Source organism: Schistocerca cancellata, chromosome 3 (genome assembly GCF_023864275.1).
Source record: "Schistocerca cancellata isolate TAMUIC-IGC-003103 chromosome 3, iqSchCanc2.1, whole genome shotgun sequence".
NCBI lineage: Eukaryota > Metazoa > Arthropoda > Insecta > Orthoptera > Acrididae > Schistocerca > Schistocerca cancellata.
This window is the reverse complement of record NC_064628.1, coordinates 901,581,038-901,603,354: the sequence shown is the minus strand read 5'-3', so window position 1 is coordinate 901,603,354 and position 22,317 is coordinate 901,581,038. Positions and strand designations below refer to the sequence as shown.

General features: G+C 40.8%; 1 protein-coding gene across 4 annotated transcripts in view; it reads left to right on the top strand.

Moving 5' to 3' along the window:
- Window positions 1–22,317, top strand: part of LOC126175977 (epidermal growth factor receptor substrate 15-like 1) — a 211,078-nt gene that overhangs the window by 121,287 nt on the left and 67,474 nt on the right. For all 4 annotated transcript variants that reach the window (XM_049923083.1, XM_049923082.1, XM_049923080.1 and 1 more), the window contains 3 exons: window positions 2,695–2,783; window positions 2,857–2,908; window positions 2,996–3,063. In XM_049923083.1, the coding sequence (XP_049779040.1) occupies window positions 2,695–2,783; window positions 2,857–2,908; window positions 2,996–3,063 (209 nt within the window). The remainder of the gene's footprint in view (window positions 1–2,694; window positions 2,784–2,856; window positions 2,909–2,995; window positions 3,064–22,317) is intronic.

The window sequence follows — 22,317 nt, the reverse complement described above, 5'->3', positions numbered from 1 at the left end:
GCCACTGGTAGGTTCTGGATTTTTTTCTGTTCATTATAGCAGCAGTGTAGTTTAAACAGGTGGGTCGAAGCAAGGGTGACATTGTCAGCTTTGATGTGTTCTCTGACTAAACCGTAGAGATTTGTTTATCTGATGTTATCACTATATTTAATGCTAAATTACATTGTATGTGTTTATGAGGGCTGTGGTGCAGATCATTTTAACTGTTCCACTACATGCCTTATATGGTCAGATTGCCTTAGTGCCTGTCTGTGTATCCACTGTATGTATCCAGCAGAGGAAGTCCAGACTATCTGGCATCCCCTTCTCTACCTCCACTTGAAGAAAGGGTGATGTAATTTTGCTTGGTAACAGGGCATCACAGAATCCAGGGAATATGTATTTGTGTATGTCATGCTGTAGTGTCTTGGACTAAAGCAATAATTTGTTCACCAGCATACCTGCACTCTCCAGTCGAAGTGATGAGTTAGATGGGATGATCTGTACTGCCTCATATCTTCATAAGTTGTTATTCAGGTGGTTTTCAAGTGATTATAAGGAGTGTAGCTCATCTGCCCATCCCTCCTTCTCCCTCCCTCCCCCCCCCCCCTCTCTCTCTCTCTCTCTCTCTCTCTCTCTCTCTCTCTCTCTCTCTCTCTCTCTCTCTCTCTCTCACACTCACACTCACACTCACACTCACACTCACACTCCTTGCCTCCCCCAGTCAGCCAGACTGTTCTTTGTTAAAGAATTTTATCTACTGCTTTTATATTGTACATGGATTTTAGAAATTAATATAGAACTGTGTTGTAGGCTAGGCTTCTGTATGAATGAGTAGTTCAGTGTATCAGATTTCAGTTAGGAATTGTATATTTTAATCATGTTCATTTTACAGTATTCTATTAAGGGCACTAATAACTTCAATATCAAGCAAACTAATCCTGCAACCATAACACATTTAGAGACTTTTCAGTATATATTCAGAAGGTATCATTTTATTGTGGGTAGCCTTCGTCATTTGGAGGTAGCTGTAAAGGTGATTCTTGTAAGACATCGAACGATGTATTTTTTTACATAAAGAAGCCACTTGGCACTACTTGTGTGTACATGTCTTTCGAGCTGTGTGATTGGGTATTCTGCTAGTTTCCCCTCATGTAATTGTGACCCCTTTTTACTGGTGTCATTTGAGCTACAGAGTCAGAAAAGAACTTTCTCAGAATGTTTTATTCGTTTGTGGAGGGAATGAGCTTTTAATTTTCTGTTAATTCTCCACTCTTGCAACTGCATCTCATTACCTTCGCCTGTTGCTTAAGTAACTAGATAATGGGAGGGAATAGTGATTTTTAAGTATCACACAGGCAGAACTGTCTATGTAAAGTTTATTTATTCCATCAGTCATTAGAATAAACTTGCACTTCCTATGAGATACATCAAGAAGTAATAGTAGTGGAATTCTGCTGGGTACCTATCCACTCAAAACTCCAGTGAAATTAAGTAGCCGATAAAGTGATGAAAGGTGCTTGGTGAAGTCAAACATTGCACTTGGTCACTGCACAGATGAGTTAGTCCTGACCCAGTGAGAAAAATCTAGAACACCCAGTGGTATCTTCATCTGCAGTGAAGAAGAAACCACATTCCTACACATCTGGACATTTGTCACACTCCTGTAACATGTAGTTTTCTGCTCCTGTGTTTTTTTGTTGTACATGCACTGAATTACTTTCAGCAACATGTGTTTCAACTGGTGGTGTTTTATAACACAGCAAAAGGTGTCTTGTGTATTTTACAGTGTGTTAAGCAACCCCCCCTGGTTATGTTTTTCTTGGTTGTACCATTTTGTTTCTGATATGCCACATTTTCCCCTTTAGCTTTTAGTCTCCTTACTAGCCCATCCTGAAACATAACCGTGATTTACATACGTATGACACTAGGCAGAAGCTGCACCTACACATAAGCACAGTAAGCACAAACTAATGCAAAAGAGGAATGTATCATACTGGAGTTATGTTATATAACCATATTTACTCTTACTTAAAATGCATACCAACATTAAGTACGTTTAAGATAAAGTTGAAACAATTCTTGCTTGACCAGTGCTTCTGCTCTGACTCTGAATTTCTGGAACATCATAATGAGTAAAACTCATTTACCAAATATTGTTTATTATGTGCTATGTCATTTCACGCTATCATTTACTTTGTGTTTATCATGTAGCATCACTTACTAATCTCTACTATCAATCATAGCAGCAGTTTGGTATGTCATTTTATATTATTATGCACTTTCACTGTGTTGACCATGTAGTCACAATGACTGCTGTAACCATAAATTAATTATGTTTACCGCTTTCCTGTATCATCTCAACAGACAATGCACTACAAAAATGATTCTAGAACAAAACAAGTAAAAAAATAAGTAAATAAATAAATCCTTGCAGAATGTTACCACGCAGTCTTCTTTCGTATCTTCACAGTAGATCTGGAGGAGGGGATCCAATATTCTAAGAGTTGGGAATTTTGTTTTTTCACATGGTAGTCTTTTAGGCATTTTACAATTAAAAATAAGCTTTTATTCATCTTTATTTCTTTGCAAAATAGACTGTGTGTTCCATATTGTGTTCTCTAATCGAATTCAGAGATACTAAACAAGTTGTTTCATAGTAGGAAAGAAGAAAATTTCCCGTTTTTCAATTTGTACCTGCTGTTAATATTTCAGATCCATTCAAGAGCACAAAGCCAGTTCCTGCAGTTGATCCTTTCAGCTCAAGTGATCCGTTTAGTTCTGCCTTCCCTTCAAAACCAGCAGTAAGTAAACATACAGACTTGTTACTGTGTTTAGTATCTACTGTATACTGAGCATTTTTGTTCATGGTTACAGGATATATCAGTAACAGATCCATTTACCTCCTTTGGAACGCCAGCTACAAGTGGTATGAATCCATTCTTGTATTACTTGACATTTTTTGTAATATGCAACAAGTCTTCCAGTTTATTTAGTGCTTGTGCTTTTTTTCCAGCCAAGAATGATCCGTTTGATCCATTCGGGGATGGGACAAACCGAAATTCAAGCAAGTCGCCAGTGGATGTATGTATTACATTAATCAGTCTTTCAAACACCCCCCCCCCCTCCCCTCTACCACACCCTCCCTCTCTCCTCCTCATCCTCTTCTTGCCTCACTCATATGTGTGTATGCATGATAATTGTATTATGTTATTCCACTGTGCAAAGTTAAAAGTCTGAAGTGGATGTTATACTCTGTTATTACCTGCCTTTTTAAAATCTTCTTTGAGTTTTGATACTACTTTCTCTTAGCCTATTTCCCTCTTTCCCCATATCAGATGAAGAATTTGGTAATATTTTTCTTGCATATGTGAAAGAACAGACATTACTGACAATCCACAGCTGTATGAAATAATTCAAAATTTATTTGCTGGCTGAAAATTCTTTGGGATCAACTGTGTTAGGTATAAATGTACTACCTATTAGTGACATGCTTAATAATATACTGAATGTTGCACTAACTGAAATGGGAAGAATGACAATCGTCTGATCAGTTGCCTCTAAGCTATCAAGCTGTTCCAGCTATGACCTGACAGTCAAGTAATTCTTTGCTGTTCGATTTGTTTACTTGATCATATGGAAAATACTTCTTATGAGGAAGTTAAGATTAGAAAGTATGAGGGTGTGGGGGGGCTGAAAAGGTTCTAGCCCAAAAAGTAAAGAACAATAGAAATTCCATAATACCAATTTATTTTTCTGTAATATACGTGTACACTAATACACTCGCATGCACACTCAGATAGCTTCTGCAAACCATTCAAATAAAAGGTCTTAAATTTAGAGTTCAACCAAATGTTCACAGCATCAATTAACTGCACCATCATTGTCAAATCATTGTCCTTTGAGGTATTTTTTTCTTTTAGATTTGGGAAAAGAAAAAAGTCTGGAGCCAAATACAGAGAATATGGTGGATGATGTAACAATTCGAACCCGCAGTCCTGCAGAGTTTCCAGTGTTGCAAGAGTTTTAAGCACCGGTGCATTTTCCTGATACAAAAGAACTCCGCGTACCAGTACCAATTTTCTGTGCTGCTACCCCCCCCCCCCCCCTTTTGATCTTTTCTCTCAAATGGCGCAAGAGGATGCATTGATAGTTACAACCTTTCGCAAGTAATCCACCATTGTTACCCCTTTTGCATCCCAGAAGATCAATGCCATCAGCTTTCTGGCTGATTTTTGCACCTGGAATTTTTTTAGGGGTAAGGGATGAAGGATGTTTCCATTGTTGTGACTGTTTTGTCTCAGGATCAAAGCGGTGAACCCATGTTTTGTCCATTGTCACATAGTCACTGTTTCATCAGTGGAAATGGTGACAGGCCTTTCACTCCTTAGCGCATCTTCCACACTCGAAGTCGGACACCCAGTTTTTCACTGTAGCATAAGACTGAGCACTGTCCTTAAGTATATTCTGCATGTCCTCTGCAATTTCATTGGGCATCATTCCCTTCAAATGAAGATATTAAGTCACACCATGGTTCTTGATTCTCTTGATATTCACCATTTTTCTTACACTACGGTATACAAAAACTAATGAAGCTGGAGCTGCGAAATTTGACTCGCATACCCACAAAGGGTCATCATAAAAGTCGGTGGTGGTGTTTGTGAGACACATTACGGTAACTATCTCAGGCTAGAAACTTTTCAACTGCCACACGTAATATTGTTTATTTATATAATGGAAATTCCTAACTGGAGTAACAACAATATGGAAAGGATAGATTGGTACTCACTGCAAAGAGAATGTGTTGAGTTGCAGGCAGGCACAATGAAAAAGACTGACAAAATATTAAGCTTTCGGACAAAGTTCTTCTGAAACAAACACACACACACACACACACACACACACACACACACACACACACACACACACACACACGTGAGAGAGAGAGAGAGAGAGAGAGAGAGAGAGAGAGAGAGAGAGAGAGATGTTCACACTTAATGCACACGGGACCTCTTTATCTGACCACTCTGGCCATACTGCCAGAGCAGTATCGTTTTCATTATTGTTGATATTACAACCTGCACTTTACCTTGCTTAAATTTTTTTGTTTATTTTTAACTTCTCACAATGTGTTTTGTGTTTTCCACCATCAAATATGTAGCACAAAAATACAGTGTAAGATGAAATTGAGAAATGTACATTACAATGAAGCAGTGAATTTAGTAACGTGCCTTTAACATCAATACACAATATATAATCACTTATGAGTTATTGCAATGCAACGTCATTCATTGCTGAAACTGGCTCAGGCAGTAAAATATGTTATATGGTAAATAAGTTTTGGTGCTAGGCAGTGTTGGTAACAGTATTAAAATTCCTCTGACATTACACATGTCGGCGATATTTCAATGCTTATGTTAAATAAAGGTAAAGGGAAAGGATAGGTGTGAAACTCATGACTTCAGTCCGCACAAGGAATTGTGCTAAAGTTGAAACTCATGTTTGCACTCTGTTACGAACAGAGTAAACTAGCAGTACAAAATACCTAAACGTAAATATGTTCTCTGTTGTGTGAGGCAATGTAATTGTCTGTCTTGATTGCTGTTATGCATTTTTTATGTGTTGAAACTACAGCTTTCAGTAGAAAAAACTCTCAATGTACTGTATCTCATCAGTTCACACACGCACTTGTACCATGACTAGTGTGTGTGTGTGTGTGTGTGTGTGTGTGTGTGTGTGTGTGTGTGTGTGTGTACGCACATGCATGCGTACTGAAAAGATACATTGTATTACTACTTAACTTTCAATTATATAAAAACTCGCACATGATCTACATTTACTGTAGATTCCATTCAAGATTTTACATTGTCTGGTATTGGGCTCCACAGAAGTTGAATGCCTGCAGGAGCACTTTGGTGCTGTTCGGATTCTAATGTAGGACGAACCCTTCACAGTGACTTGGTCAAATATTTTTTAATTTGTATTTTACTTTGTTTAAAACTAATATTGAAAGCTCTAATATGTGGTCAAGCAAATTACAAAAAAGTTAACAGCCTTAAAAACTGATGATTGAGGAAGAAATATATTACTGAAATTACAGTGTACCTCTGCCATATACAGCTCAGCAACTGATAAATGTTGGTAGTATAACAACTGTATTCTGGAAAGTATACAATGTAATTTTATACAACTTATCTAACAAACCATTTAACAACAGACATTATTAAAAATAATTCAAATAATGCATTAACAGACCACCGAGTTTCACAGTGAATAACAAAACTAGTGATTGTAGAATATGGGAAGGATGGAGCAGGAGCACTTATTATGATAAACAATGGGGTGTCACTCCTCTATTTGAAATGGAGTGTAGCATATATGGGAAAACATATGCAGCTTCACAGCACGCATTATGTAATTAGTAAAGATGATGCAGTTTGTATTGACGTCATTGAACTGTAGTGCCTCATCCCAATAAAACAAGAGAAAACCTCATATGTGTCACCATGCCAATTGGAGAATACAGCGCACTGAGACAACTTGTGAAGTATGGAAAAGAGGGAGCAGGGATCTGAATTATGATAACCACTGGGGCACCACACTCGCCAGCACAGCAGCACTTGTGGGAATAGATGTGCCTTCAAAAATAACATGATTGAAACACAGTATTATATCACATAAGTAAAAAAAAAAAAAAAAAAACTATCTTTATCATCAAATGGAAATATTAACAAATACAGAATTTTCTAATGAAAGTAACATCTTTTTTATTTTTCAATGCTAACCCATGAAAATGTAAGTATTCACAAGAAATTTAAATTAGGTACACAAACACGTAACATTTAATGGAAAATAAAATTCATTTTATTTTTATAGATTGAGCAGTAATACATGTATTTTTTTTTTTTCATTTGACAATAAGGTAATTTTGTATTTCTGTCTCGCGTTTTAATTATTTTTATGTGATTATCAGTTTTTAAAAAAGTTGTTATTTATTACCAAAATTATGAGAAGGAAAGTTGCTACTCACCATATAGCGGAGGTGCTGAGTCGGAGATAGGCACAACAAAATTACTCTCACATTTAAACCTTTCGTCAAACTAGTAACCGAAAGCTTTAATTGTGAATGTCTTGTTCTTGTACCTGTCTGCAACTCAGTATCTGTATACTTATATGGTGAGTAGCAACTTCCCTTCTCATAATTTTCTTACATTCCATCCTGGATTTTTCATTGTTATTTATTAACATTTCCAAGCAGAACTTTTTTAAAAAATTGCTGCTAGCAAGAATTTAACAAGTGATGTGGCAATGACAGTACTTGCATGCTACACACTTGGTTATCTGTGCTTTGTTAAAATGTTCGAAATGGTTCATATTTAAGGGTACTCTGAGCCTTTGAATTTTCTACAAGGATTGTCAAACATCAGACAGATCCTGCACATGTGGGTGAAGAGAAAATGAACCATTGCTGTAGATTCCATTCAAGAAGTTCCGTTGTATGGTATCAGGCTCCACAGATGTTGAGAATACCTGAAGGAGGAAATAGACTTTCATGGCCATTATAGGGCATAGTATCGCGATGTTGCTGCACTCACTTAGCAAGCATGCCACCAGTCTTGATGTATGCATTTGCTGGACATCAACGTTCCTCTTGGCCGGTATAAATGTGGCGACCCAGCAAATGATCATTTAGTTCTGTACTCTGTAACCTCCCCCTCAGTTATCGATCTTAATGACAGTAAAAAATTAAACCACGTGTACCTAATGGAAATTTGGGAAAAGCAATTGTCACCGAAGTTAATCTGTCGGTAAAGAGGGAGGAAAGGGTTACATCTAAATGAAAGGAAAAATGCAAATGAAACTGGTGGAAATTAATTTTGAAAGGAGGTAAAGTTAATAAAGAAAGTAAATGTGCGGCCATTACGTTAACCATTAACTGGCGGTAATTAGATATTTGAGATTTGGGGGAAATTACGGTCACCAGTCCTATGGACAATTACTATAAAACTGAAAAAGAAAGGTTATTACACATATAATTAGCACTAGAAGCGTGGCAACTGAAGGTTGACACGTGTAGTGTGAAAACTGAAAGTTTGTCATGCAGTCACAGGTAAGCTAAAATCGGTAACAAAACTAGCACTCTTAATTTGTGCTTGTGTAATCTAAATATTGTAGCCAGCTATGAATACCTTAACTGAACTTTGAAATTAAAGCAGTGAAATGGAATGATATTACTTTAATGCTGGCGTTTGAATTTCAACGACACTCGGGATCATTTCGGAAAACAAAGGTACCCTGCTTGGTAATGCAGTTGGGACAATGAGCAACAAAGGTTCATGCTAAGTTGCTGTAATTTTGATGCAACAGTTTGAAAAGCTGAGGTCTGCCATACAGCTCTAAAACGTGCTTTTAGTCTTCCTTGTTGGTTGATTGAAGGTTTGAAGTCGTCGATCGAGGAGGTGGCGACAGTCACTCATTGTCGGCCATCGCTGTTGCAGAAATTGGATGTTGGCGCGCCTTCTTCTCGACATGGTCTCCAGCCGAAACGGGCTCTTGATGTGTGCCAGCTAACGCCTTCCGTCCGCAACACCATTTCAGAAACTAACATAGCAAGTCGAGTGCAATTACATGCTGACAAACCCCGAAAGCGCGGCAACTCGCGGGAGTGTCACACAACACACCTGCTCCACTGCCCTCCTCTAGCCAGACTCTCCCTGCCTGCACTCCATGCAGCCGAGTTCACACTACCAAAGATCCTAAACACTTTGGTTCTCCACACGACCTATTGATGTATTCTTTCGATAGAATAGTTTCCCTAGGCAAGACCCAGCGTAAAAATACAAATAGTATTTACAAAACAAATCAATTATACATCGACATAAATGCATGTATATACAAATAGTAAAACAATTACAATATACAAATACACAGAAACGTCATATCTTCAAGTAACAAAATAAGGAAAAAAATTTATAGTACAATAGATGGAAATAGGATATGCATTTCCAGCATTACAACTCGCATCTGATGTTGTCGGTTACTATCATCATTGTACTACAGACTGTTCAGTAACAACCTCACTTGGCACTTGGTTCTACTATCTAGTCAGGTTTCGGATTGTGAGTCTCTTTGTTCTTGTGATTCTTCAGTTTCTCCTGACATATTTGATATTTGTTACTCGAACAGTCCATGGGTATACTGCCGGTTCACAGTGTCCAACGGGCACAATATTTCGGCGATCAGACATGTCGCCATCATCAGGTGCGCTGCCGAACTGAGCTCCTGGGGGCGGGCGGCTGATTTAAATCCCCTCTCCCCGTGGGCCACTCTCTTCGCCGTCCGCGCCCGCGCGCCGGCGGTTACGAAGACGTGGGCGTCGGAATCGGTCGTAGCATCGATGTGCTTGCTACGTCCAACCTGGTCGCCAGTTCGTTCTTCTTGCTGAGAGTCTTCTTAATTACATTCAATGCCGGGTCCCAAGCCTTGCTGAGATTGTAGTCACAATCTCGGTTGATAAGATCTTCCCTGGTGCGAATTTCGATAGCCTACCTTATAAAGCTGTCCCAATATTTAGAGGTCTGAGCCAGGATCTTGGTACCCTCATAATCCATCTTGTGTTTCTCGGACAAACAGTGATCTGTTACCACTGACTTATTTGGATATTTCAGCCAAGTGTGCCTTTGATGTTCTCGGCAATAATTTTCGATGGTGCGTACTGTTTGTCCGATATAAGTCTTCCCACACTCACAGGGAATTTGGTATATGCCAGCCACCTTCAAACCAAGGTCATCTTTCACACTTCCTAGTAATGCCCGTGTTTTATTGGGCGGGCAAAAGATGGTTTTAACTCAGTGTTTCTTTAATATACGGCCGATTTTCCCCGATAGTGCGCCATTGTGCGGAATAAAGGCAGTGGCTACCTCTTCTTCCATGACTTCATCTGTCTCCACAGGTTGTGCTGTGGTGGCAGGACGAAGAGCGCGTCTAATCTGCCATTCCGAGTACCCGTTTTTTCGGAACACAGTTTTGAGGTGTTCCAATTCCTAGGGCAGATTCTCTGCATCTGAGATGCTGCACGCCCTGTGTACTGGTTTTTTTAGTACTCCATTCCTCTGAGAAGGGTGGTGACAGCTGTTTGCATGCAGGTAGAGGTCAGTGTGCATTTTCTTCCTGTACACACCGTGGCTCAGGGTACCATCAGCTCTTCTCTTGACCATGACGTCCAGGAATGGTAATCTTCCTTCTGCTTCAGTCTCCATAGTGAATTTGATGTGTGGATGTATGGAGTTTAGGTTGGTTAGGTTTTCTCCTGCGAAAATTAACGCCTCTCTGTCTGACACACTTGCGCTCTCCTCTCAGGTTATATATATTCTGTTGACTAATTATTATTCCCAGAGATATCATGTGGTTGCCTGCATGCTCAAGTTTCACCAATAGTGAGCACTATGGGACTCAACATCTGAGGTCATCAGTCTATGGAGTTTAAGTGTGTAAGGAAATTGTTCTTGATCTGTTGACATTGTTGTGGCAGAGGTTTTCACTTTGCACATCATTTTTGCCGTAAGTCGCTTTGGGCTTCTTGTATGTGTCTTGTCTGCCATCAGTCAGCCCAGTTTAGATCAACTACCGTTTGGTATCACATTCGCTTCTGCAGGTGGCCCTTCCATCTCATGGCTTTATTAGTTTCTCTCGTGAGTTTTGGCATATGCGGTGATATCCAGCTACTCGTGGATATAGCATTGCCTATGAGGAAAAAGGATATTGTTCAGTAGCATGGATGCTAAATTGGTTTGCCTGCCAGAACATCAGCAGTACCGTATTTACTCGAATCTAAGCCGCACTTTTTTTCCGGTTTTTGTAATCCAAAAAACCGCCTGCGGCTTAGAATCGAGTGCAAAGCAAGCAGAAGTTCTGAAAAATGTTGGTAGGTGCTGCCACAACTAACTTCTGCCGTCGAATATATGTAGCGCTTCACAGGCATGCTCTGTAGGCACAAAGATAAATACTGGCGCCAAAACCTCTGCATCAGTAAATAAATTAAAAAAAAAAAAAAGTTGGAAGACGAGCTTTTTTTTCTCCACCCCAAGTTTAGACCACTGCATTTTCATACATTATCCAACGAAGTAAATACAAATTCCGTATTGTTCATCTTCGAATGTAGTAGAATTTCAATGTACTACGAAAATCCGACTGGCAAGACTGGGATGTTTTTCAATATGGCCAACTCTACGTTCTGAATTTTTTCCTAACTGTGAGAAGAGATGGTTGCTAGTAGTAGCCTGATGAAATGTGAATCACAAGCAATATTCTCTTCACCATTCACCATAAGAATAATACGAATATAAACATTTTGCCATGTATTCTTCCGTGTTTGTTGCTATCTCATTTAAATCCTGTCTGCCTAATAAACTACGAAACTAGAGTGAGTCAACAGCAAACACGGAAGAATATACTTATCGTGTCATGTTGATATTCGTATTATTCTTATGCCTAATAGTGATACAGTCAGAAATGAAGCACGGCAACTGACTAGATTTTTAAATCTAAGTTGACTCTTAATTTCTGTGCAGAATTTGATGTACTAAAGAAGCGGCCGCAAAGATTTTCAAACGGAGAAAAATTTTCGCCTAACTCTCGTTCAGAACGTCATACGCAGCCTATTATTTGGTTCTTGTTGATCATTCTCAAAGAAAGCAGCAGTGTAAGTAACAACAAATAGCAGTCTCTTGACATTGCTTCGCTAATGAGACGATTCGCCTCTTTTTAGTTGTAAGCGGCGCTAGCGCGCACAAAAGCAAGCCATGCCGCGAGTGGCGACAGGCCATAAACACGCACTATCAGAATGCGACAAACAATGCATGACACAGTACAGTGATGCATTTTCAACTTAAGAGTGACGTAAACACCTATAACAGAGAAAACGGCACTTATCAGATCAAAGCAAAATAAGCAATCGATTCAAACCAGACGAAGCACGTGAAAAAGGAAGGGTACCCGTGTAAATACGGACGGAGCGCCTGACGCATAGCAATGGCTACCTGGTAAAGCTTAACTGCTAAGCTTACGACTCGAACCAAACTACTGTAGCTGTATCGTCATTCATTCGACCTAAATTGTGTCTCATATTACAATGGACCAACTTTGTTTCGATTTGGAGGTGCGACCTAAAACTTTTCTCTCCCATTGAATTTCGAGTCTCAAATTTCAGGTGCGGCGTAGATTCGGGAAATCTTTTTTTCCTTTATTTCGAGTCTCATTTTTCGGGTGCGGCTTAGATTCGAGTGCGGCTTAGATTCGAGTAAATACGGTAGCTAGTGCAACCTAGGCAGCTGCAGATAGACGTGTTGCAAAAGTTGCTTCAGCTTCGGGAGACAAACTCCAAGTGCACGAATCCACTTTACTCCAGCCCTCATCAACCCTCGCAGCCAATGCCCTCTGTCTTCCATCATTTCTACTTTAAATGACACTGCAGAGATCTGGGACACACATTTGCATTGCCTGAAGCAACGTTTTTTGGCATTTAAACTCGCATATGATTCATTGCTGTGATTGTTATTTGTCATGGATGTCACGGGGCAAAAATTTTTCTCCTGCAAAAATTAATGCCTCTGTCCGACCCACTTGCGCTCTCCTTTCAGGATATATGTATTCTGTTGACTAATTATTATTCCCAGAGATATGTGGTTGCCTGCATGCTCAAGTTTCACCAATACCATAAATATCCTGGATAATCACACCTTTCCTGGGTCACTGGTTTGCAACATTTATGCTGCAAATGTTATTTCACTTGGGCCAGTCATGGCTGCAAGGCTTCATATGCAACCTCTGATTTGTGAAGTCATGATTCAACTGGAATCCAAACTGGAATTCCATAGAGAACCATTGAAACTGGATAACCTGTCTCTGGAGGACATCTTGTGCATCGCACACTCATCAAAACTGCACAGGCTAACAAACGACTCGTGGCGAGGCACCAAGGTGGGGCATGTAATGGGCCACCACACTTTCTACCCTCACATCACAAGGTCGGATGACCCCCAAAGTTTCAGCTGTGTTGTAATTCGTCATTGTGGTGTCCGAGACTCCGGTCACCCCTACATGCCATTACCTTTGCGTGCACAGTGTTTTTCCTGTCACTTTAGAGTTGACTGCCAGATCACTGGGATTCTGTGTGTGCTGCGATAAAGAGGGGCATTTCTGCTAAGTGTGTTGAAACCGCACAACCCGCTCCCATCCCACCCCAAGAGTGCTTCTGAAAACCGTACATGCAGAAATTGTTACACACACTTCACATTTTCACCATGACATCTGTTTCCAGGTGGGCACAGAGGCCACCATTTCTTTGGCAAATCAGGTAACATATGCACAAATGAGCTGAATAAAATTTTCCCCACCCTCGTGATATTTGGTGGCCTACAGGGCTGATTCTATACCTCTTTGTAGGCACTTATCAACCACTGTGGTCTGCAGATGTGTTACGTGGTTCATTACATTATTTGTTGTCGACTACCTGTGTGCTACCAGCATTTTTGGCCTTGACACCTTAGGTTGTTTGGATTTGATATCCCTGATGAAGCCATGGTCGGATCAACTATAATCCATTTCCAGGAACTGGAAGATATATGTGCTGCATTTGTATCTATATTTCATCTTGATTTGCAGTTTGTCTCAGACTTTCACGTGCACTTCTCTCATTGGCTGGACGCCGCACCTCGTTTTTACCGACCAGGTCAGTTCCGGTGCTGCTCTGAAGCAAGTGGAAGATAGTTTCCAGGCTGCTGGGGCTATCAAGCCAGTGAAATATAGTAGATAGACTACAGCAGTAGTCATCAGAAAGCCCAGTGGTTCTCTCAGATTGTGTGGGGATTTCAGGGCACTACAATATCCAATTGCAGGTGCAAAACATATCCTTTCTGCCCCCCAACAGAAGACATCCTCACCAAACTCCCTAAAGGGGAACACTATTTCAGAATTGACTTTGCTGACGCTTATCTCTAGTTACCGTTAGATAAAAAGTCCCAGAACACTGCTGTCCTCTTCCACAGTTTTACAAAAGTTGCTGGAACAGCTGACGCAGCATATTGTGGTTTGCATGGACTACTTGAATGATCTCATTCTTACACGGTCTCCCACCAGAAGCATTTGTAAAACCTATACAGACTTTTTATGATCCAATGGGACAGAGGACTGCATTATCATTTGGAGAGCTGCAGTTAGGGTTTAAAAAAAAAAAAAAAAAAAAAAAAGCCAGAAGGGGAGTATTTGGCACACTAAAGAGGGAATCTGGCCAACTGTTCAGAATTTTGCTGCAATAACTTGCTTACCCTGCCCAATGAATTTATTTAAATTAGTGGTGTTTTTGGACATAATAATATATTATCCCAAGTTCTTGCCACATGTGCACCACATTGCGCTGCCCCTCAGTTGGTTGCATAAAAAGTGTGTGCCATATGACAAACTCTACTGCAAACGTGTTTTTACCCAATTGGAAACCATACTGAAATCTGCCTCGTGCCTCATGCCGTTCTCTCCTGATCGACACTGATTTTGGTGACTGATGCATCTGTCAATGGATTGTGGCTGTCTTGGCACAGACAAATGGGGATGGCTCTGGGAACAGCATATGATGTACACATCCAAGACATTCACTCCTGCCTAGCGAAACTATTCCCAAATCGAAAAGAAAGCATTGCCAATGATTTTTGCCATTAAAAAGCTTCATGTTCATCTTTTTTGGGATGAAGTTCATCTTTTTTGGGATGAAGTTCTTTCTAGCCACAAGCCATTGGTGGCATTCGGGCCATGCCTCAGCCAGCCTCATTGGACAGCCCAACACCTCCAGCAGTAGATACTGTTCCTGAGTGCATAAAGTCGTAACATCCAGTATAAAACCATGGCACAGTATTCCAGTGCCAATGTGTTGCATGTCTGCCCACTGACCCAACCCTGATTTTTACCAACAGGAGGTCCTCTAGATCAGAGAGGTTGCTCAGTGTGGATGCTTATTGGAAGTGCCTGTATGTTGCACGTGTGGCTGCACCATGACCAACACCACACTCAGTGCCTTGACACAGGTATTGGCCATCAAAGTGTTGCCTCACTCATTCTTGGATAATGGACTGCAACTTGCAGAATCTGCCTCCAAATATTTCTGTGAGGGTAATGGCATGAAACACTTCTGCAGCCCTCTATTCCATCCTTCCTCAGCTGGTGAAATGGAACGTCTCTTTCAGACTTTTAAACTGCAAATGAAAAAAGCTGTTAAATCGAGTGCCACTACATTGGCTCTTACCCTGTATTTGAGCACTTATTGAACCATGCCAATTAGCAATCTTAGCTCCACTGAACTACTCCATTGGGGCAAGCACAGACCTTGCTTCATCTCCTGACACCACCCCCTTTCAAGCCTCACTCCTGTCCTTCCCACTGTTACACACCCAGCACTACTATGTGGCCCCTATCCTATGGGGGGTACTGAGGCTGGATGCTGTTGATGGTAGTGGAGACCCACATGCAGTGCGTTAATGTTTGTACAAACACCAAAGGAGCTCGAGCGCCGCAACCACAGCCAGCTCTGGCCTTGAGCACAGGTGTTGCATCCACCCACCATCTCCTCCACAGTCTTCTGGTGACAGTGGGTCACTGTGGCCCATGCCCTGGTGGCTACCAATGACTGGTAGAACTCTCTGGTAAGTCCATCAGCAAGTCCCAGTGGATGCTGCCAGACACCTTCCCAGCCAAAGAGACAGGGTCTCTGCCCATACCTCCATTCCACCCTCCACAACACTGCCCAGAGCGTTTCTGTCTGTAAATGGCTGTTTCAGGGAGGGGAGGGATATGTTACCAGGCTCCACAGAAGCTAATGCATGCCTGAGGAAATTGACCTAGATGACCATTACAGGTCATTGTATCGCCACTGAGCTGCGCTCGTATAGTGAGTGCACACCCATCTCACCATGTAAATGCACCAGCCATTAACGTTCCTCGTGGCCAGTATAAATACGGCCACCTGGCGAGCAGTCATCGTCTTCTCATGTCTGATAGCATCAGTTATTATCTCCACTGTACTATGGAATATTTGATAATAACCACACTTGGCACCCGGTTCTTCTCTCTGATCACATTTCAGATTTTCTCTCTCTCTCTCTCTCTCTCTCTCTCTCTCTCTCTCTCTCTCTCTCTCTCTCTCTCTGTTCTTGGCCTGTTGTCATCATGTTAAAGGTTTTCACTTTGCACCTCATTGTTGCATAGGTTGCTTTGGGCTTGTCCTGCTCTGTCTTGTCCGCCATCAGTTAACCGTGTTCACCCCGATGGTGATCGGTATCATGTTCTCTTCCACAGGCAGCCCTTTTGCTTCGCAGCTTCACTCCTTTCTCCTGCATTCTGTTGTATTCACTGATATCTGGCTGCTTGTGTACAAAGCATATTACCCACCTTTTTCATCCTCCACATTGGTAGGGGCTTTGAACCTTGTTTCATAATGTGTGCCTGGAGGCCAAATTGATCATGTGTAGACAGTTGCATACTGTTTTGCTTCTGTAACTGTCCCAGTTGCCTCAAAGAAAGCAGTGCACAGTTGTGTTGCATTCTCCTCTCAGTATGTACGATTTATAAATTGTAGGTAGCAGTCATCAGCTGGTGGTATTGACCATGGGTGATCACTACAAGGCTCATTTGCAATGCTTTGTGTCTCATGCAGTCAGTCAAATTTTCACTGTAGTGTACACACAGTTGGTGGGCAACTTTTCGTGCTGACAATCCTTCTGACCACAAAGTGCCAATTTGCACACAGTCTAAGCTTGAAATGACACTTCAAGGCCAAATGATAAAGTGAGCAGTACACACAAGTCACATTGCCTCGTTCACAATTGCCAACACACAATGCTCTATAGACCTGCACTGTGAATGCAGGTTTACTGTTGCCTACTTTAGTTAAGTGGCTGTACGAGGTGCATTCAAGTTCTAAGGCCTCCGATTTTTTTTTTATATAATTAACTACTCACCCGAAATCGATGAAACTGGCGTTACTTCTCGACGTAATCGCCCTGCAGACATACACATTTTTCACAACGCTGACGCCATTATTCCATGGCAGCGGCGAAGGCTTCTTTAGGAGTCTGTTTTGACCACTGGAAAATCGCTGAGGCAATAGCAGCACGGCTGGTGAATGTGCGGCCATGGAGAGTGTCTTTCATTGTTGGAAAAAGCCAAAAGTCACTAGGAGCCAGGTCAAGTGAGTAGGGAGCATGAGGAATCACTTCAAAGTTGTTATCACGAAGAAACTGTTGCGTAACGTTAGCTCGATGTGCGGGTGCGTTGTCTTGGTGAAACAGCACACGCGCAGCCCTTCCCAGACATTTTTGTTGCAGTGCAGGAAGGAATTTGTTCTTCAAAACATTTTCGTAGGATGCACCTGTTACCGTAGTGCCCTTTGGAACGCAATGGGTAAGGATTACGCCCTTGCTGTCCCAGAACATGGACACCATCATTTTTTCAGCACTGGCGGTTACCCGAAATTTTTTTGGTGGCGGTGAATCTGTGTGCTTCCATTGAGCTGACTGGCGCTTTGTTTCTGGATTGAAAAATGGCATCCATGTCTCATCCATTGTCACAACCGACGAAAAGAAAATCCCATTCATGCTGTCGTTGCATGTCAACATTGCTTGGCAACATGCCACAGGGGCAGCCATGTGGTCGTCCGTCAGCATTTGTGGCACCCACCTGGATAACACTTTTCTTATTTTCAGGTCGTCATGCAGGATTGTGTGCACAGAACCCACAGAAATGCCAACTCTGGAGGCCATCTGTTCAACAGTCATTCGGCGATCCCCCAAAACAATTCTCTCCACTTTCTCGATCATGTCGTCAGACCGGCTTGTGCGAGCCCAAGGTTGTTTCGGTTTGTTGTCACACGATGTTCTGCCTTCATTAAACTGTCGCACCCACAAACGCACTTTCTACACATCCATAACTCCATCACCACATGTCTCTTTCAACTGTCGATGAATTTCAATTGGTTTCTGGCCCCTCACACCATTTAAGTCACGTGGGCCCACTGCAGGTCAGAGCTGCTATGAGCTGCCCAACTCACCTTCCACACACGCATTGTTTTCGTGCTCTGTTTGTTGCCAGATGCTGCAATCGAGCCTATATAAGTAGAAAACCATGCCAGCCCTGGCAGTCAGTGGTTTTTACAATTTACTACAGTGATGGAGATAGCTATCGAAAGCTCGAGTATTTATTCAAACTGGGGCAGCTTAAAAACTTACGAGATTTGATTCAGATGTGCCGCTGCAAAAAACTCCGATGACACAAAGTAATTACTACCAACAAAGAAATCAGATATCAAATACACGGGGAATCATCTTTATTAAAATATCAGTGTGTCTGTTGATAGTGAACTTGCTGCCATTATTTAACATTGCAACTCTTGCAAAACTAATGTACATGGTGAGTATTATTTTCATTTCTCATCTTCACCCAAGTATTGACATCAATCCTAAATTGTATCTCCCCATACTTTAAACTCTGTTAATCGTCCTTACTAACTGCAATACATTGAATAACTTTTTTCTTTTTATGATATTCACAGTTAATGTCTAACAAGAATGAATATACCTGGATGGAAAAATATGTAAATTAGATGAAGGGCAACCACTCGCCTATAATGCTTTTGTGTGTGGTGTGCAGAAACACGTAACAGAAGGCAGTATTCACGTTAGCATTTAAGCTCTTGCACTTTCTGTAGTAAAAGTGCACCTATTGACAAACAACCCAACGTACACCCAAACTCACTCTCCTGTGGTTGCGGGGAGACTGATTATTTGGTTTCGGTTATTGAGAACAATTGCCTGGACAGATAGGATGTGCGTAGCAAGGTGGGACACTGGACTCGTGTTCAGGAGGGTGACAGTTCAAACTTGTGTCCAGCCATCCTGACATAGGTTTAGGCAAATGCCGGGATGGTTCCTTTGAAATGGCATGGCTGACTTCCTTCCCCATCCTTCCCTAATCCAATGGAACCAATGACCTTGCTGTTTGTTCCCCTCTCCCAAATCATTCAAACAGCAAGGTAGGTCTTCTGGCAGATGACTCAGCGGCAACACAACAAGACAAAATAAGTTCAGAGGATAGAGAATATAACAAAGGGGGATAAGAAGAGAGGGGAGGAAATCGGAGGAAGATAGAGATGAAGAGGGGGGGGGGGGGGGAGAAAGGAAAATGGCGGTTGTGACGGGTGGGGAGAGCATTTGGGGGAGGGGGGGGGGGGGGAAAGAGAGAGAGAGAGAGAGAGAGAGAGAGAGAGAGATATGCTGTCATTGCAGTACAAGGTGTTGTCCTCCAGTGGTTGGAACGGCATTTCTGGCACCATCTGAGAAAGCTGATCCAGCTACTCCAGTGTTATGCCTGCATGAGATTACCTATTGACAAGAAAAAGTCTACCACTCTCTTTGGCAGCATTGGCGCAGACCACACACAATTGAATATTAAGCTTGTTAAGATAAGTAATTAATTCTAGAATAACTATCAATTAAGTTAATATTGTACTGTAACAAAAGTTAATTAGAATTTGTTTTACATTATCTATTGAAGGTTTCACTTGTTTCAAAGTATTTCTTGGGGAAAAAAAAAAAAAAAAAAAAAAAAAAAAAAAAAAAAAAAAAAAAAAAAAAAAAAAAAAAAGGAAATACATTACATAAGGGCCAGTTTCCGCGTTAGATGTAGGTTTACATACAAATTTAAGACATTTCTTTAAGTATTAAGTGAAGAATTTAGGTTGTTTTCATTACAGATTTATTTAGTTGTGCCTTACCTACTCGGAGAATTAAAAGTTTTAAGTTCTATCATTTATTTCCTTTTAATACGCATAAAGTACGTATCGCACATACACTATGTTAGGCCTAATTTTTTGGGAATACAAATTCTGATTTTTAATGTTAGTTTAACTGCATTATGTTATTATATTAATAGTATACACGTATATTAGTGTACCACATAACTTCACTCACTCATGTGATCTGTAGTTAATAGAATATTACTGTTATTGCCTTGATAAATTTTGTAAAAATATTGTAAACAACCATGAGTGAGAAGTGTTTGAGCTGCCATAGGAAAGTCAGTTCTGGGGTTCTGTGCAGCTGTTGTGGCAGATGGTTACATTGGGGTGAATGTAGTGGCATGGGAATCGGGGAAGTAAATGGGTCTGTTCCATGGTATTGCAGATTATGTTCAAGGGATAGGAAAATAGCAGAACAGGAAGAGAAGATTAGAGCCCTTCAAGCTGAACTGGATAGTGGTAGGGAGGAACTGATGAGGTTAAGGGGGGAGGAGGGTGAAGACAGGTGGAAAGTGGTAACAAGGAACAGAGCCATAGAAAGAGAACACTATCTGACAGTTTCATCATTGGCGCAAACAATATATTTGCCGTGCTACCTCAGTCAGCTAAGGAAGAGGCTCAAGTAGATGTAAGTGTAATCAGCACTCAGCAGACTTCCACTGGGAAACCAGCTGTTGCAAAAAAATGTAGAAAGTAGGAGGAAAGTGCTGTTGTTAGATAGTAGCCATGGAAGAGGCGTGTGCCAGATCTTGCAAGAAAAATTAGGTGACAGGTACCAGGTAACAAGTATTTTCAAGTCCAGTGCATGTCTTAGCCAAGTGATAGAGGATGTAGGATCATTGTGCTAGGGTTTTACAAAGTAGGATCATGTTGTGGTAGTTAGTGGAGTGGGAAACAGTATTGATAGAGATCAGGGCTACAATATAGAGTATGACCTGGTAAAAATAGCATCTGCAACAAACCATACAAATGTTGGCTTGGTTCCTGCTTTCATGCGGTAATGATCAGCCCCAATTGAACAGCTCTGTCAGGAGGGTCGATATGGAGTTAGATCAGCTGCTTCGGGCGGCTACTTTGTCAGGCATAGATTTGGTTCCTGTTGATGGTATTGGTAGGTGGAACTTCACAAGACATGGCCTGCAACTCAATAGGAAATGGAAGGGTAAACTGCCTGGGATGGTAGCAAGATCTTTGGGGGAGGGGGGGGCGGGGTCACTAAAACTCATGGAAGTAGTTTTTTTGGCTAAGATCAGTGTCCAATCATCCTGCATTAATTGAAATTAGGCTTAATGAGAAGTTCAGACATGCTGGTACTAGAGATGTGAAAATATCACAAGATTCTCGTAACAGTACAGTGAAACATGTTAGTGTGTCACAAGATTCACATAAAAGCACAGTGAGAAATAATGTTTATATATTGCATCAGAATATCAGAGGATTAAAAAACAAAGTAGATGAGCTTCTTGTTTGCTTAGAAGATTCAGAAAGTCAGGGTGGAACAGATGTACTATGCCTGTCTGCACATTATATAGTCACAGGTATGGAAATGGTAAATGTAGGTGGGTATAAGCTTTCAGCACATGTAAGTAGAGACACTATGGAGAGAGGAGGAGTTGTCGTATATGTTAAAATTTGTCATAGTGTGAAAAATTTGGAAAATAAAAAAATTTGCATGGAGCAACATTTAGAAGCATGTGCATGTGAGCTTAAACTAAATAATGGCACTTTTATAATTGTAGCCGTGTATAGGTCCCCATTGGGAAATTTTCAACTATTTTTGAAAAACTTGGATTCTTTGTTGTGCTATCTGTCAGACAGAGGAAAGCAAATTATTGTTTGTGGGAATTTCAATGTAGAGTTTCTGAAAGAGTCTGATAGAAAGCTTGACCTTGAAGTATAACTTGGTTCTTTCAATTTGACATCAGTTATTGATTTTCCTACTCGGGTGGTACAGGAAAGCAGCACAGTGATAGATAATGTTTTCACTGACCAAGATAAATTTAATCAAAAACTTTTCCTGTTAAGAATGGTATGTCAGATCATGATGCACAGCTAGTTACAGTATATGATATATCTCCATACAGTAACGCAAAACAGTCCTCCAAATTAGTGCGTTCAATTCACGATTTAACAATTCAAAACTTTAGGAAGAATATGCAACAGACTGGGATGAGGTGTACAGGGAACATGATGCTAATTTAAAATTTAACCTATTTCATGATACCTTTGTGAGTATATTTGAAAACAGTTTCTCTAAGAAAACAGTGAAATATAATTGTAAGAAACCATGTAAAAAGCCATGGCTTACTAAAGGGATAAAAATATCTTGTAAACAGAAAAGGGAAATGTATCTTACAACTAGGAGGAGTAATAATTCCAAAACAGTGAAACATTATAAAAACTACTGCACTGTATTAAAAAAAGTTATTAAAAAGTCCAGAAGTATGTACATTATGTCTGAGATTAGCACGTCTGATAATAAAATTGAAACAATTTGGAAT